Source organism: Sciurus vulgaris (genome assembly GCF_902686455.1).
Source record: "Sciurus vulgaris genome assembly, chromosome: 15".
Lineage (NCBI taxonomy): Eukaryota > Metazoa > Chordata > Mammalia > Rodentia > Sciuridae > Sciurus > Sciurus vulgaris.
Window position 1 is genome coordinate 25,629,570 of NC_136476.1, and position 13,160 is coordinate 25,642,729.

Consider the following 13,160-nt stretch of genomic DNA (forward strand, 5'->3'; position numbering starts at 1 on the left):
GCATTATCTCTATTCTATAGGCAAGGAAGAGGCTTAACAGCTTGCCCTAAGTCACAGCTATTCATTGGTGGGTCTAGAATTTAAACTGAAGGATATTACTCTCCTAAAGTATTTGACAAACGAGCTGAACACTGTTCCAAAGAGAAATAATGTGCAACCAGACTAAATTGCATCTAAAATTACTAGAGAATCATTACTGCAATTTTTAGACACTTATTTTCAAACCATAATCCCTAACTGCAGTTAACTTCTAGGAAATAATGAGACTGTTTAAGGACTCTTGTTCAATTTTTTGGCAATTCTCAGAACTGCCTCATGCTCAGGAGCATTAGACTTCAGATTGACAGTGCTTCTTTGGCAGATGCTTTCCCAGGCCTAAGCCTAACTTTTTTTTTTTTTTTTTTTTTTTACTTTATTGAGTATCTACTCTGTCCTGTGCATTTGACTGGGTGATTTAAATAGTGTTATCTTTATTTTTATGTGGTGCCGAGGATAGAACCCAGTGCCTCACACATGCCAGACAAGTGCTCTACCACAGCCCCAGCCCAGGCTAAAGCCTATCTTGAGAAAATAGAGAAATAGTGTTGCCAGCTAGCCCTCCACTTACACCTTCCAAAATGATTGGCACCACATTCTATACTCAACTGCTTTGCTATTGGTAAATCTGTTTAACAGACTACCCAGCTGTCTCCTTCCATGGAAATATTTTTCTTATTGTCTTTTGAAATGTATTTGAAGCAGCAGCTTTTAACCACTAAGAACATTTTATTTGGTGGATCTTTAATATTGTGGGTAGTTCATATTGGACAAAAATATCTCGAACACAAATAACTTTCCATTCCTTCTTTATGCCAGACTTTTTTAAAAAGAATATTTGCGTCTAGTTCTTTGACTGCTTGGTCTTCTGCAGTGAGTAGCAGTTTTGGATTGAGTACTCAGTGGTAACAGCATGGGGGAAAGTCTACAGTTTTTTAGACTGACTAACCTCATCCTAGTGCCTTTGGATTCCACCCTTTTTTCTGGAAGTTTATAACTTTGGCTGCTTTTAAAGCACTTAAGTCTTCCGAGTCTACCAAGTTTTCAGCTTTGTTTTTTCAAATGATCTTTAATAACGCTTGTAAAAAAATTTTTTTAAATGTCATAACCAAGCATACAAATATTTTGATTAGTGAAGTTAAAATGCAATGCAGCAAACAGATCAAAACCATACTGAAATTTTTGTTGCATCAGTTTAGCCCTAAACTGCTCTTAGGGCACCCAGGAAATTGTTTCCTTTTGTGTAGTTCTGTTTAAAAAAAGAAAAAAATATATTTTTTCTTCCCAAATCCGTAGATCCTGTTGAATTCAAAAGAAATCATACACAATCTCCAACTTGCATTTTATAAGTTAATTTGTAAAAAAAAAAAATGAAAGTCTTAGTCTTTGATTTGATGCAGGTGGAAAAATGAAATGATCTTGTTTGTATGAATTTGTACAAATATTCCCCATTGGAATAATGGTATAGAGAAAAGGGGTTGGTTACTGGTTACCTGGTTAGCCAAAGTCCATTAAATCATAATTTAATAGTAGTTTGTTTATTTAAAAAAAAAAAAAAAACAAACAAAAAACAAAAACCTTTGCCAATTCTAGTTACCAGAGACCACCCATGTCCCAAACTGACTATATTTTCTAAACAAATGTTGGTATGGGTGATCTGACAGAATTAGAACTTATAAAAATCAGGAAATTAGCCCCATCTCCAGGAGGTTATGTTTGAGAGGTAAGGAGCAGAAGTGGAGAAAAGCTCCAGGTGAAAGGTACAACATGTCCGAAGGCTAAGAAGCTAGTTTGGCAAAGAGTGACAGTGCTCCTTAACCAAAATACTAAAGGAGTAACAGGACGAGACGACATATTCAGTGGCCCAACAGATAGGAATTACAAGATATGAACAGAAAAGGGAGAAAGATGTGGCAGTAAGAAAAAGAAAATCAGTCATTGACACCTACAACATTAATCATACATCCCAGGATCCCTCCTACATTCACAGTCAAATGATCAAGCAGATCCTCCATGCCGATACATGCAGAGTGAACAGGAGCCAGCAAAGCAAAGGTGGCTGAGGAGAGTGCTCCAAGTAGAGGAAACCATATAAGCCAAGACCCAGAAGTGGGAAAGAGTGGCACAACCATTAGGTAAATATATGAGTGATTTAATAGTGAAGGACATATGATTCACTTTGACACTCCAACTACCAGCATTTGCCTCTGATATATTCTGGAGGCAAACAATGGATGACCAGCTGTGGAAACAACTTTGACACTCAATTATAAATTCTTTGACAAAATAGAAGAGAACCACTCTTTGCTTCAATTATTTATTTTCATTTGCTGGTACTTCCTGAGAAGGGGCTGCTCCATGCCCTGATAGCTAGCCTGTATTGAGAAAACAGTTTCCAGCTCAGGAAGGGCAAAGGTTCCAAGTTTGCAGTCACCATGGCAGTGGGTATCCTGTTTGGGCTGAGGCGTTAGAGCTGGTCAGCCTAGTTGTACCAGCTGTGCGTCCATGAACATCTCTCCATATCTCCTTTGTGTAAAAGTGGAGAAGTATTCAAATGAGATTTCAAACACTTCGCTTAGAGTAGTAATTAATATTTAATTACATTTCAGGTACTATGTAAAAAAGGAACCATGGAGCCCATTGTTACTGGACTACTTTGTTAGGCTAACATTGTTTTATAAACTTTGTGGCCTCTTGAAGAGAATTCAATAGAGCACTCAGATCTTTTATCCAGATCATTAGTATAAAGTCTAGTGATACTGAGTTATTGTTGTAACCTGCCACACAAAGAACCAAGAAATCAGTGTTAGAGCAAGTGCTTGATAACTATCAAGAGCATCCCAAGCATTTGCTATTTCTGGGGGAAAGTTGTGGCAGACATGCTAGTTGCTTACCCCAAACCATTCCCCTTTTCTTTCACAAACTCCTGATTTTGTCTGGGGCAGAAGCATGCCCAAGTAAAAGACTTCCCCACGTCCCTTGTAGTTAGGAGTGGTGATCTGAACCAATGCTGACCAGCTAAAAGTAATAAGTTCCTGGATGGAACTTCTTGGAGAGCATTTCGAAAGCAGCAAACTTGGATGGAATGTGCCTAATGTCTTTTGCTCTTCCTCCTCTTTCCTATCCTAAAGGGCTATGTGATACCTGGATGTGCAGTAGACACTTTGAAATGCAAAGGCAGGCAAAACAGCAAGACTGAACGAGCATCAGCCCTTGGCTTATTAGCTCTGGACTTAAAAAAAAAAAAAAAAAAAAAAGCTACTATTTAAATTGAAATTCTATAGTTGAATGTTAGTTACATGCATCCCAACACAATTCTAAAGGGCCAAAGTAGCCTTCACTGGTGACCAGGACAAGCAACCTTTCTTTAGTCAAAGGCAAAACGGATAATGTAACTATGGTTGTTGGGCTGGGTACTCTTGTTGTCCTTCAATTCCCCTTGAATCTGGGGTGTGATGGTAAAATTATAAAAGGGAGCATTCTTCAAATTGAATTGTTTATTAGAATAATAATAAATGCAGATTAAAAAAAAAAACAACAACAGAAAATGAACACACTGAAGTGCTACTACAGACTAGGCAAATTAGTCAGGAAAAAAGTTCTTCAGTGGATATAAAATGTAAACATTTGCCCGGGGATTTCCCACAGATGGCACAGTCCACAAGGACTTATTTGGAACAAAAATGTGACTATTGAAGCCTCTAACTTCTGCAAAGTTGCCACATTGAAAAAGTTTCTAGTATATCCCAAATTTTCTATGCAAAAAAAATTAAATGGCTTTCAATCAACTGGTACATGTTGGATACAGAGTACTGAAGCAAAACCAGTCTTCCAACAGTCAGCTGCCACTTGCTATGCTAACTATATTTACATTTACCTTGAGAGAGATTACAAAAATATAAAGTACATAAAACCCCTACTTAAAGCCTACTTAAAGATGAAATATTTATTGCTTATCAAATGCTCCAGCGAGAGGCACCAACTCAGTACCTTGAACTTAAGGAGAGAAGGTTAAGAAGAAGCTCTCTTCTGTTCAGAAAATGGGGACTCATAAACTTCCATGGGTGGGCAGGTACAGACCAGGTGCTGATCTCCATATATGTCATCAATCCGGGCAATGGTTGGCCAGAATTTGTTCTCTGGTTTCACAAAGGGCTGGAAAGGACAAAATATGAAAATACTAGGGGATGTTGTAGGAGTTTGTTCTTGGGGAAAAGGAAGCCACAAAGATGTTCCCATAGCCCAAGATACCATTAGCCCAACAAGTACTGAAAGCTATTCTGTAATTTAAAAAAAAAAAAAAAAAAAAAAAAAAAACCAGCCAGTGCAGTTGCACACATCTTTAATCCCAGGAACTTGGGAGGCTAAGGCAGGAAGATAACAAGTTTGAGGCCAGCCTCAACATCTTAGCAAGGCCCTGTGCAACTTAGGGATGCCCCATCTTAAAACATAAAAAGGGCTGGGTATGTGGCTCTCTAGGTTCAATCCCCAGTACCCCTCCAAAAACTTCAACTTTTGCCTTAGTAGTGGCACATTCTTGTAGTCCAACCTGAGGCTGAGGCAAGAAGATAGCAAGCCAGCCTCAGAATTTAGCAAGAACCTGTCTGGGACAGGGGCTGTAGCTCAGTGGTAGAATGCCCCTTGGGTTCAATCCCCAATAATACATTTAAATAAAAATCCAATGTTGGAGCCTTGTCCCTGTGTCACTCCCAACAGACTACAGTGTATTTCTCCATATAAATATCTGAAAGAAGGCAGACTGCTCTTGGGTCCATTTCCTATTGAATGGTAGTACAAAACATGTTAATCTACCTGATAGAGATCCCCTACTATTCAGTTTTCTTCCTCTATCCCTCTATTACTGGGAGTTTTAGACCTGTGGTAGATGTCCTGCTTCTGACTTCAGGTGCCTTTGTCTTGTGTTCACCAAGACCCACATATCACAAGGTGTGACACATAGGGTTTCTCTAATGAGACTGCAGGAAAGGGAATCAATCCCTCAGGGGATGCGGCCTAGGCAAGTAAACACCAATGCAGTTGACACAGTCAGCTTCCAAGAACTTACAAGTGGGAATGCTGCCACCTCTCTGGAATATGGCCGATCCCAGTGGGAGGATGTGACACAGGTCAAGGAGTGTGGAGACATCTGTGAGAGACAAGGATGACAGTCAGAGCAATGCACTGCCTTCTGCACTACACCTCGATCATTCTGCTTCTGCTGGAAGCCCATAGGGAAGAGTTGTATTTCAGTTTGGGGGATAGGAAATTTTTTGATGAGATATTTCAGTTATTAGGCGGGTAGGTAATACTCATACACCACCCAGCAAAGTCGCATGAACATTTTGTCATACTTGCTTTACCTTCTAAAACAAGACATTACATAGTTAAAGCTGTAACTCCCCTCTGCTTCTCACAGCTTGTGCTCCTCCCCAGTGATAACCACTTTCCTGAATGTGGGGTTGATCAGTCTCATGTTTTTACTACACATTAACAAACAGCACATAGCATAATTTGGCACATTTTTAAACATATCAACCTATGAGAAGCATTCTCCACCTGTTTCTGTAACTCAGTATTATGTTCTTTGAGATATCTATTACCTTTTTTAAAATAGCCGAAATCCTGGAAGAATCAATATCCAGGGAGAAAAAAAAAATGATAGTAAAAATATATTCCTCATATTTAGCAAGGGCCTGCTTTCTCCTACGCAGTGGCCCCTACACACCAACTTGCCTTAGGTTGTTTTCTGGCTTATAGTCATAAAGACACCACATAGATAGCCCTCATGGTATATTCAATTCATGTTCCTCCAGCCCAATATCTGAACCTAACCAAAACTTAAGACTCTAACCAGATAGAAAATTAACATGTTGTGGAAGAGGTAGGGTAATGCCTAACAAGCTTTTCTCCAACATGGGTCATATACACTGCAAAACATCCAGGCCAGATCAAACGTTCTCAGAGGCCACTGTTCCAATACAAGAACACATGTTTATACAGTTGAGAAGTAAATGCATAAATTCTATTTCTGCTATAAATCTGACTACAATGCAGAGACTTAGAAGGATAAGAATGCTTCAAGTCCTTCAGCCTCCACCCACTCCTTTGGCAATCAGTTGGGTACATGTAGGTATGTAGCTGCCACCGCCACATTATATCCAAGTAATCATTTTGTTCAAGAAGATTTAAACTGCTAAGAAATGACTACATCTTCTCAGAAGAATTGTCTTATTCTAGGCAAGAATATCTTCAGATGAGAATTCAGGAGTTGCCAGCATACTGTCCAGACACCATTTCCTACTCGGTGGGACATCTGAATAAAGTACCAGCACCTATGCACCTTCAGTGGATTGACCCTTGGGTCGATGCGGCCCTCTTCAATGTCAGCAATTTCCTGCCGAATGTTGATCATGGCATCACAGAATCTGTCCAGTTCTGCCTTATCTTCTGACTCAGTGGGCTCAACCATGAGGGTTCCTGCTACAGGCCAAGACATGGTAGGGGCATGAAATCCTGCAAAGGGAAATAGAAGAACTTGCCTCACTTACTTTGGCCTCCCCTTATAATTTACCCTAAGGAAATCATCAAATAAATTTGTGCGCACATACATGCAACTATACATGTATAGACATACATACTGCACATATACATGTATACATACACATATATACATGGAGATTCATCTTAGCATGGTCACTCAAAAACTTAGGATATAAGCTAATTACCAGCAATAGGAATTAGCTAAGTCCATTTTATAGGACACCCGTACAATAACTGAAAACATTCAAAAATATATAAATTCATATTTGTTAAATTGGGCAAACCTTCAAAATTAAGTGTAAAAAGCAAGTTACTTACTATCCCACTTTGGTAGAACAACAACAAAAAAGACAAATACTAAACACTAACAGAGGTTATCACCAGGTCTCACTTTGAGTGTGTTTTAGGCTTTTTTTTTTTTTTTTTGCAGTGCTGGGGATTTGAACTCAGGGCCTTGTGCTTGCAAGGCAAGCACTCTATCAACTGAGCTATATCCCCAGCCCCTGTTTTAGGATCTCTAAGACTGAGGGTATAGCTCAGTGATAGAGCATATGCTTAGTATTCAAAAGCCATGGATTAATACCTAGCATGCATGTGCATATGCACACACACACAGCACAAAAAACAAATACCTTTCTACAATGATCATACCTTACTAACAATTAAGAGAAATAAAAATATGACCTATGCAAATTTAAGTAATGAGGTAATAGACATTAAGGAGCCTAAGGTAAATATTGTCCCCATTTTATAAATGAGGAAACTGAGGCTTGGTTAGTACCGAGAAAGCATAAACACAGCATGCGGTATTCTCTTTCTAAACTTTTTTTATGTGGATTTTTTAATAACTATTTTATTTGGATTTGTATGTGGTGATGAGGATTGAACCCAGTGCCTCATGCAGGTTAGGCAAGTGCTCCACCACTCAGCCACAATCCCAAACCTATTTCCAAATGTTTTCATATGTAAGATGAGTCAACAAGAAACGTGATCAAAAGATTTCCTGAACGGGGGCTGGAGTTGTAGTTCAGTGGTACAGCGCTTGCCTGGCACATGTGACGCCCTGGGTTTGATACTCAGCACCACATACAAATAAATAAAACTTTAAAAAATCCATTGATAACTTAAAAAAAAAAAAAAGATTTCCTGAACAAAAGCAAAATTTTTTACATTTTTCTGTGAAAAAAAAAAAAAAATTTAGGGGTGGTGCTAGTGATTGAACCCACAGCCATGTGCATACTCCCTGTGCACTCTTCCACTGAGCTACATCCTCAGCCCCTCTGTGAGACTTTTAAAAGATGAAGAGTAACTCCCAGGGGGCTGGGGAGATAGCTCAGTTGGTAGAGTGCTTGCCTTGCAAGCACAAGGCCCTGGGTTCGATCACCAGCACCCAAAAAAAAAAAGAGTAACTCCTAGGTTGATAACACCTGTCAGCTAATCTTGCCCCACAGTTCAGTGGTTCTCAAATTCTGGCATGCATTATGATATGGAGTATTGTAATCATATTGGCATACCATAAGAAATTATGTCCCCAACATCTTATTATAAAAATTTTCAAACATACAAATAATTTGAAAGCACTGTAGGTGAGCACTCAAATACCTATCACCTAGTTTCTATAATGTTTGCTTTATCACATTCATCCAGCTTATTTTTGATGCATTTCAAAGCACATTGCAATCATCAGTATACTTAGCTCTTAATTACTTCAATATGCATATATTAACTAAAATTCAATATTTAGTCACACATTTTTGAGAAAATCTTCAACAAAATGCAGTCTTATCTGTACCTTTGATGAGTTTTAACAAATGCCTACACTCGTGTCATCCAACAGTAGAGGACTGTTTATTTTTTTAACCATAATCTGATTTCATTGAAGTCTGCCCTCAGTTCACTGTGTGAGAAAATTCAGTCCAACATTTTTAGTGGTCTCTATACCTAGAGCTATCAGAGATGTTTTAGGAGCACATTTCTGGATCTAGACCCTGGTTCAGGAAGTCCAGGTAGGAGCTGAATATTAACTCCAGGCAGATTCTGAAAATGAGTCTGATAATTAGTTTGGCCTAAGACTTAGTGAGTAATCTGTAAAATATACAGATTAAATCCAGATTCAGTAGGTATGGCTAAGAGAGAACCTGTGTTGTTAATTTCTTTTTCTTTTTCACTTAGCTATTCATTCCAACTCATTTTTTTTCCAACTCTCATTTATTAAAACGTGCTGAGTGCCTACTATGTGCCAGGCACCTGGGCTTTGGACAAGTGTGGAAATTCTATCAAACATCAAAATAGTATCAAAGTTGGGAGAGAAAGTATGACTTGGACACAGTGAGTTGTGACATCAGTTGCCACCTCCCACCTACCCTTTTCTCTGTCAGTGCAGTGTAATTGGGTGTGGTGATGTAAACAATGCATGTAAGCATTGAAAATCTTCACCGCAACTGGCCATTGCTCAATTCCTGGCTGGGTGGGTGAGTCAGAAGGACAGAGTTCTACTGTCAGGTAATGGGAGCTACGATGGCTAATTTCACTGATAATAGCTTTCTCTGGCTTTCCCATTTATTATCAGTGTAATTCTGCATAATATTATTCATTCAAGAGAGGATTTAATCACACATGCAGAGCTCCCATTATGATGTAATAGGAAGATATTAAAATTCAGATGGAACTCCACATCCCTCCAAAGGCAAGGCTCTCCTCACCTTACTTAGCCTTTCTGTGAGTTCCAGGATCCTTGATATTATTCGTAGTTTCACTAAGAAAATGTTATTATAATGAGGTGTGTGGCAAATGAACTCCTACAAATACAGATATAAAGGGACCTATTCCTCTCAAAATAATTTGGAGAAAGTTGAGTTTTTGTGAAAACAACATGCACCTATTTCTTCATCTCCAGAAGCAGCTGCAATGGCTATGCCTTGACCAAGGTGGTTGTATAACTCTAGAGCCAGGTGTCTCCTATCACTTCTACAGGTCACCCGTCTGCTTCCTTCCCCGTTCCAGCAGCATACCTTTTCATGGACCCCATATTTACTAGGAATGGGAGAGGGGTAGGAGTTTATCAGAAACACAGGAAAGAAACAGCAATCCTTTTCTTTGGGATTTGACATTTTAACTATCAAGATTCCTTTTCTTGGCTCTGATGCATCCAGGATGCATTTTTTAATGTCTTTCCAAGGGCTGGAGTGTAGTCAGAGGAAAAATTTTTCACTATTAAAGGCTGCCAATAATCCTAGATTCCATTTGTCCCACAAATCAGTTTAGGCAGTGGTGCCTGAATATTCCATTTGTGCTTTGAAGAAGTGGTCTGTAGCCATAAGGGAGGTTTGCATGAATGTCAGAGCTACTTACCCTAAGTTCACTTACCATAATCTTGGAGCCTCTTGGCCACATCCACAGCATCAATATTTGCAGACTTTTTGAAGGGTCTTGTGTCCAGAATAAACTCATGAGCCACAAAACCTATTCAGGAAAAAAAAAAAAAAAAAAAAAAAAAAAAAAAACTGCTTCACTTCAAGATTAGCCTCAGTTTGTTTTACCCAAACAAATAATTCAGCTCTTTATGCATATTAATGAGGACCAAGAAACTATGAATATTTTGTAAGTTTACAGCTGGCAATGAAGCCTTCATTTACTCTCCTTACATGTGTATCTGATTTCACTACACACCCATGAGCCTGATCACAGCTGATGGGAAGCGGAGGCATTACTGGAGTATTCAGCAGGTGCTGTATGGAGATGAGATTATTTCTACTCTGAGGACCTAAAATCTACATGCAACAATTAAATATAACATTGTTGTACTGCTCCTTTCATACAAAATATTTCTAGAGCCAAAGATCCATGTAGACTTTAGCAACTTTACCCTAAACATCAACTAAGTTTCTTCTGGGGGGGGGGTGTGTGTGTGTGTGTGTGTGTGTGTGTGTGTGTGTGTGTGTGTGTGTGTGTGTTAAACATATGTCCATAGGACACATACAGAATTTTATGTAATTCTTCAAAAAAGCTTTGGGTGTTCGCATGCAGACCAAGAATTAGACATAGGTGCTGTCAAACAGTATGCTAAAGTGGCAATGAAGCCATGAGGCAAAGTCTGCGGCAGTTCACTTTGTTCTAATTTGTACACAGATGAGCTTCTGACCACCCCTCTGTTGTCAATTTAAAAAAAAAAAAAAGTGAGTCAGCATTTGATAACAAAACATTTCTGGGGGCTTCCCAAATTCTACAGTTGACCAACTGGTGAGTCTCTCTTAAGGGAAGTTTCTAATCATGAGACAATAACATATTCAACTTTCTTTCCAGACTTTCAGCAAATAGTGGATCCACTTACAAATGAGCAGAGCAGACAAAATTTCCCAAGCCTGTCAAGAACAGCTCCAGTCACTAACAACCCCTGCAGATGATCTGTGAACTGTTTTCTGCATCTTATATAATGAAGAAACATGAAAGGATTGGTTTTGTTTGGGGGGAAAAAAAGTATGAGAACCCAAGACACTAAAACTGTACATCTTTAAAATACACTTTCTAACAATAGTGAATTGGTAGAGTGTAATTCAAAAATAGAAAGTTCTATGCATGAGTAGGTAAACTTGGGAAAAGTGCTAAAAAGCAACAGCCAGTAGAATCCTCAAGGAGAAAACCATGAGAATACTTAAGACCTTATCAACTGTTAATTTTAGTGACCTGCTATACTATCCCACTATTGGAGCCCAGTGCCAGCCTTCGCCCTTTCTTTGAACCTCTGGCTGCCAATAGGTCATGGTACTATGGCAAAGACAGAAGGCTAATGGAAGCTCACTGCTCTGAAGGACATGCAGACAGCAGGAAGGCAGTGATGCACAGTCAGGGGGAGAGGAATCGCTCTTGTTGGCAGGCTGAGAGGAGAGTCTTCCAAGCAAAAGCTCTGTAATAGCTGAAAGGCACCATCGAGCCAAGCCCAACCCAGCATGGCTAATACCAAGACTTCATCTGCAGAGGCCCCACCACAGCCAAGTGGTTTGGGAAGAGCTCCATTTTTAAAATGAGGTTCAGATGTTATTGTGTAAATCCATATTCTATTGCATTCAAACAGAACTTCAGCATGTCTTTCTCTACATGAGCCCTGAGAAGGATGAAATTTAAACCTGGTGGTCATCAGAGGCCAGGTACCAAGATATTCATCATTGCAACTTTTAGGAGAAAGAAACCTCCTATAGCATTTGGTTGAGTCAGGACAATCTGAAGTAGAAATCGCATAAACTGATTAGTGCAAGTTTTAATTTTCAAGTAGCTTTTTTTAGCTATGCCCAACTAACTAGAGCTTAAGTGTGAAAAGATAGTAAAGCAAAGGAACATGAAAGAGAGAAGAAAAGCGGATGATGGAAAAAGCAAAAGAAAAGTGGCTTAACTGTTGGTTCCACCTTGTCTCGTTCCAATCATCTTGCAAAGCTGAAAACAACATGGGAATATGCTGTGGGAAAGTAGGGCTTCCAAAGATCCTTCTTAAGGCCAGCAACTGAACCCTGATTACCCCATGTCCTCAAAGACTGCCTAGGAGCTGGGCATGGTGGTACACATCTGTAATCCTCTAAGGAAGGAGGATCATAAGTTTGAGGACAGCCTCAGCAACTTAGCGAGGCCATAAGTTTAGACCCTATCTCAAAATTTTTTAAATACATAAAAAGGGTTTGGGCATGTAGCTCAGTGGTAAAGCATCCCTGGGTTTAATTCCCAGTACCCTGCCCCCGAAAAAGAGGCTACCTAGGAATACTGGGTCTAGGCAATTATTCTGTAAAACTTGGGTAGGCAATCAAAGCTCCTTCAAGTTCTTCAGTGGTAATTCAGGAACCATGACCAACAGAATCTAAACTTCTGGCTGATTTCCTGAAAATGTGGTCAGGTGCACTGGGCCTCTGGTCTCAGCAGGGTCAGTTTGAACTGGAGATATAAGGGCCTAGGCCCTAGGGCCTCTGCCCATTTACAAAGCAGGAGCCATCTGGACAAGAATTTGCAGGCAGAGTTAGGTTTGCCTAGATAGCTTATAAGAAACTAACATAATAAATCACTGGTATACTAAAGAAGTCATTTCCTGCTCATAGAACTCCATTCAGCTCACACGGGAAGCTGAGGACCTCTCCCAAGATCAAAAACCTGCAAAGTTTCTAAAATGCTTCCTTTAAAAATGTATCATATTACCTAAGGTAACTCCTTTCTTTTCTCATCCTAACAGAACTCATACCACTGCTCTTCCAACCTCACCCCTGCCAATTCTTGCCTATTACTTCCTTGTTTCAAAAACCATAAGATTCCAACAGTTTAGCTCATATTCAAATTTTGCAAAGAAATAGCTCATATGAAGGCAAGCCTGGAGTTCATTAAAGCAATTGCCTCATAGTCAAACGCAATTCCAAAGTCTTCCTTAGAGCTGGTAAACATGATTAAGATGAATGGCAGTCTTCTAATATTGCCATTAGACGTTTTAGAATACAATGTGTTTATTAGGATGTTTCTATTTGGCGCCCTAGGGAAGTACACTGCTGACCCAAGTGTAACGAATTGTGTAACGAATGTGTTTACCAGACCAAATATGAGACAATTTTTGGTTT

At 39.4% G+C, this 13,160-nt stretch overlaps 1 protein-coding gene and 1 long non-coding RNA gene across 5 annotated transcripts in view; both read right to left on the reverse strand.

Annotated features, from left to right (window-relative positions):
- The window catches only part of LOC306645380, a 268,819-nt gene that overhangs the window by 77,460 nt on the left and 178,199 nt on the right, over positions 1-13,160 (reverse strand). The window lies entirely within an intron of this gene.
- The window catches only part of GLDC (glycine decarboxylase), a 114,361-nt gene that overhangs the window by 12,831 nt on the left and 88,370 nt on the right, over positions 1-13,160 (reverse strand). Inside the window, exons 22-25 of one of the 4 annotated variants that reach the window (XM_079113023.1) lie at positions 9,943-10,038; positions 6,377-6,549; positions 5,102-5,182; positions 4,027-4,191 (exon numbers count right to left, since the gene is read on the reverse strand). In XM_079113023.1, coding sequence (XP_078969149.1) covers positions 4,048-4,191; positions 5,102-5,182; positions 6,377-6,549; positions 9,943-10,038 — 494 coding nt within the window. In that variant the 3' untranslated portion in view covers positions 4,027-4,047. Of the gene's footprint in view, positions 1-415; positions 4,192-5,101; positions 5,183-6,368; positions 6,550-9,942; positions 10,039-13,160 lie in introns of those variants that run through there. The other 3 variants (XM_079113022.1, XM_079113021.1, XR_013759608.1) reach the window with 3 other exon arrangements.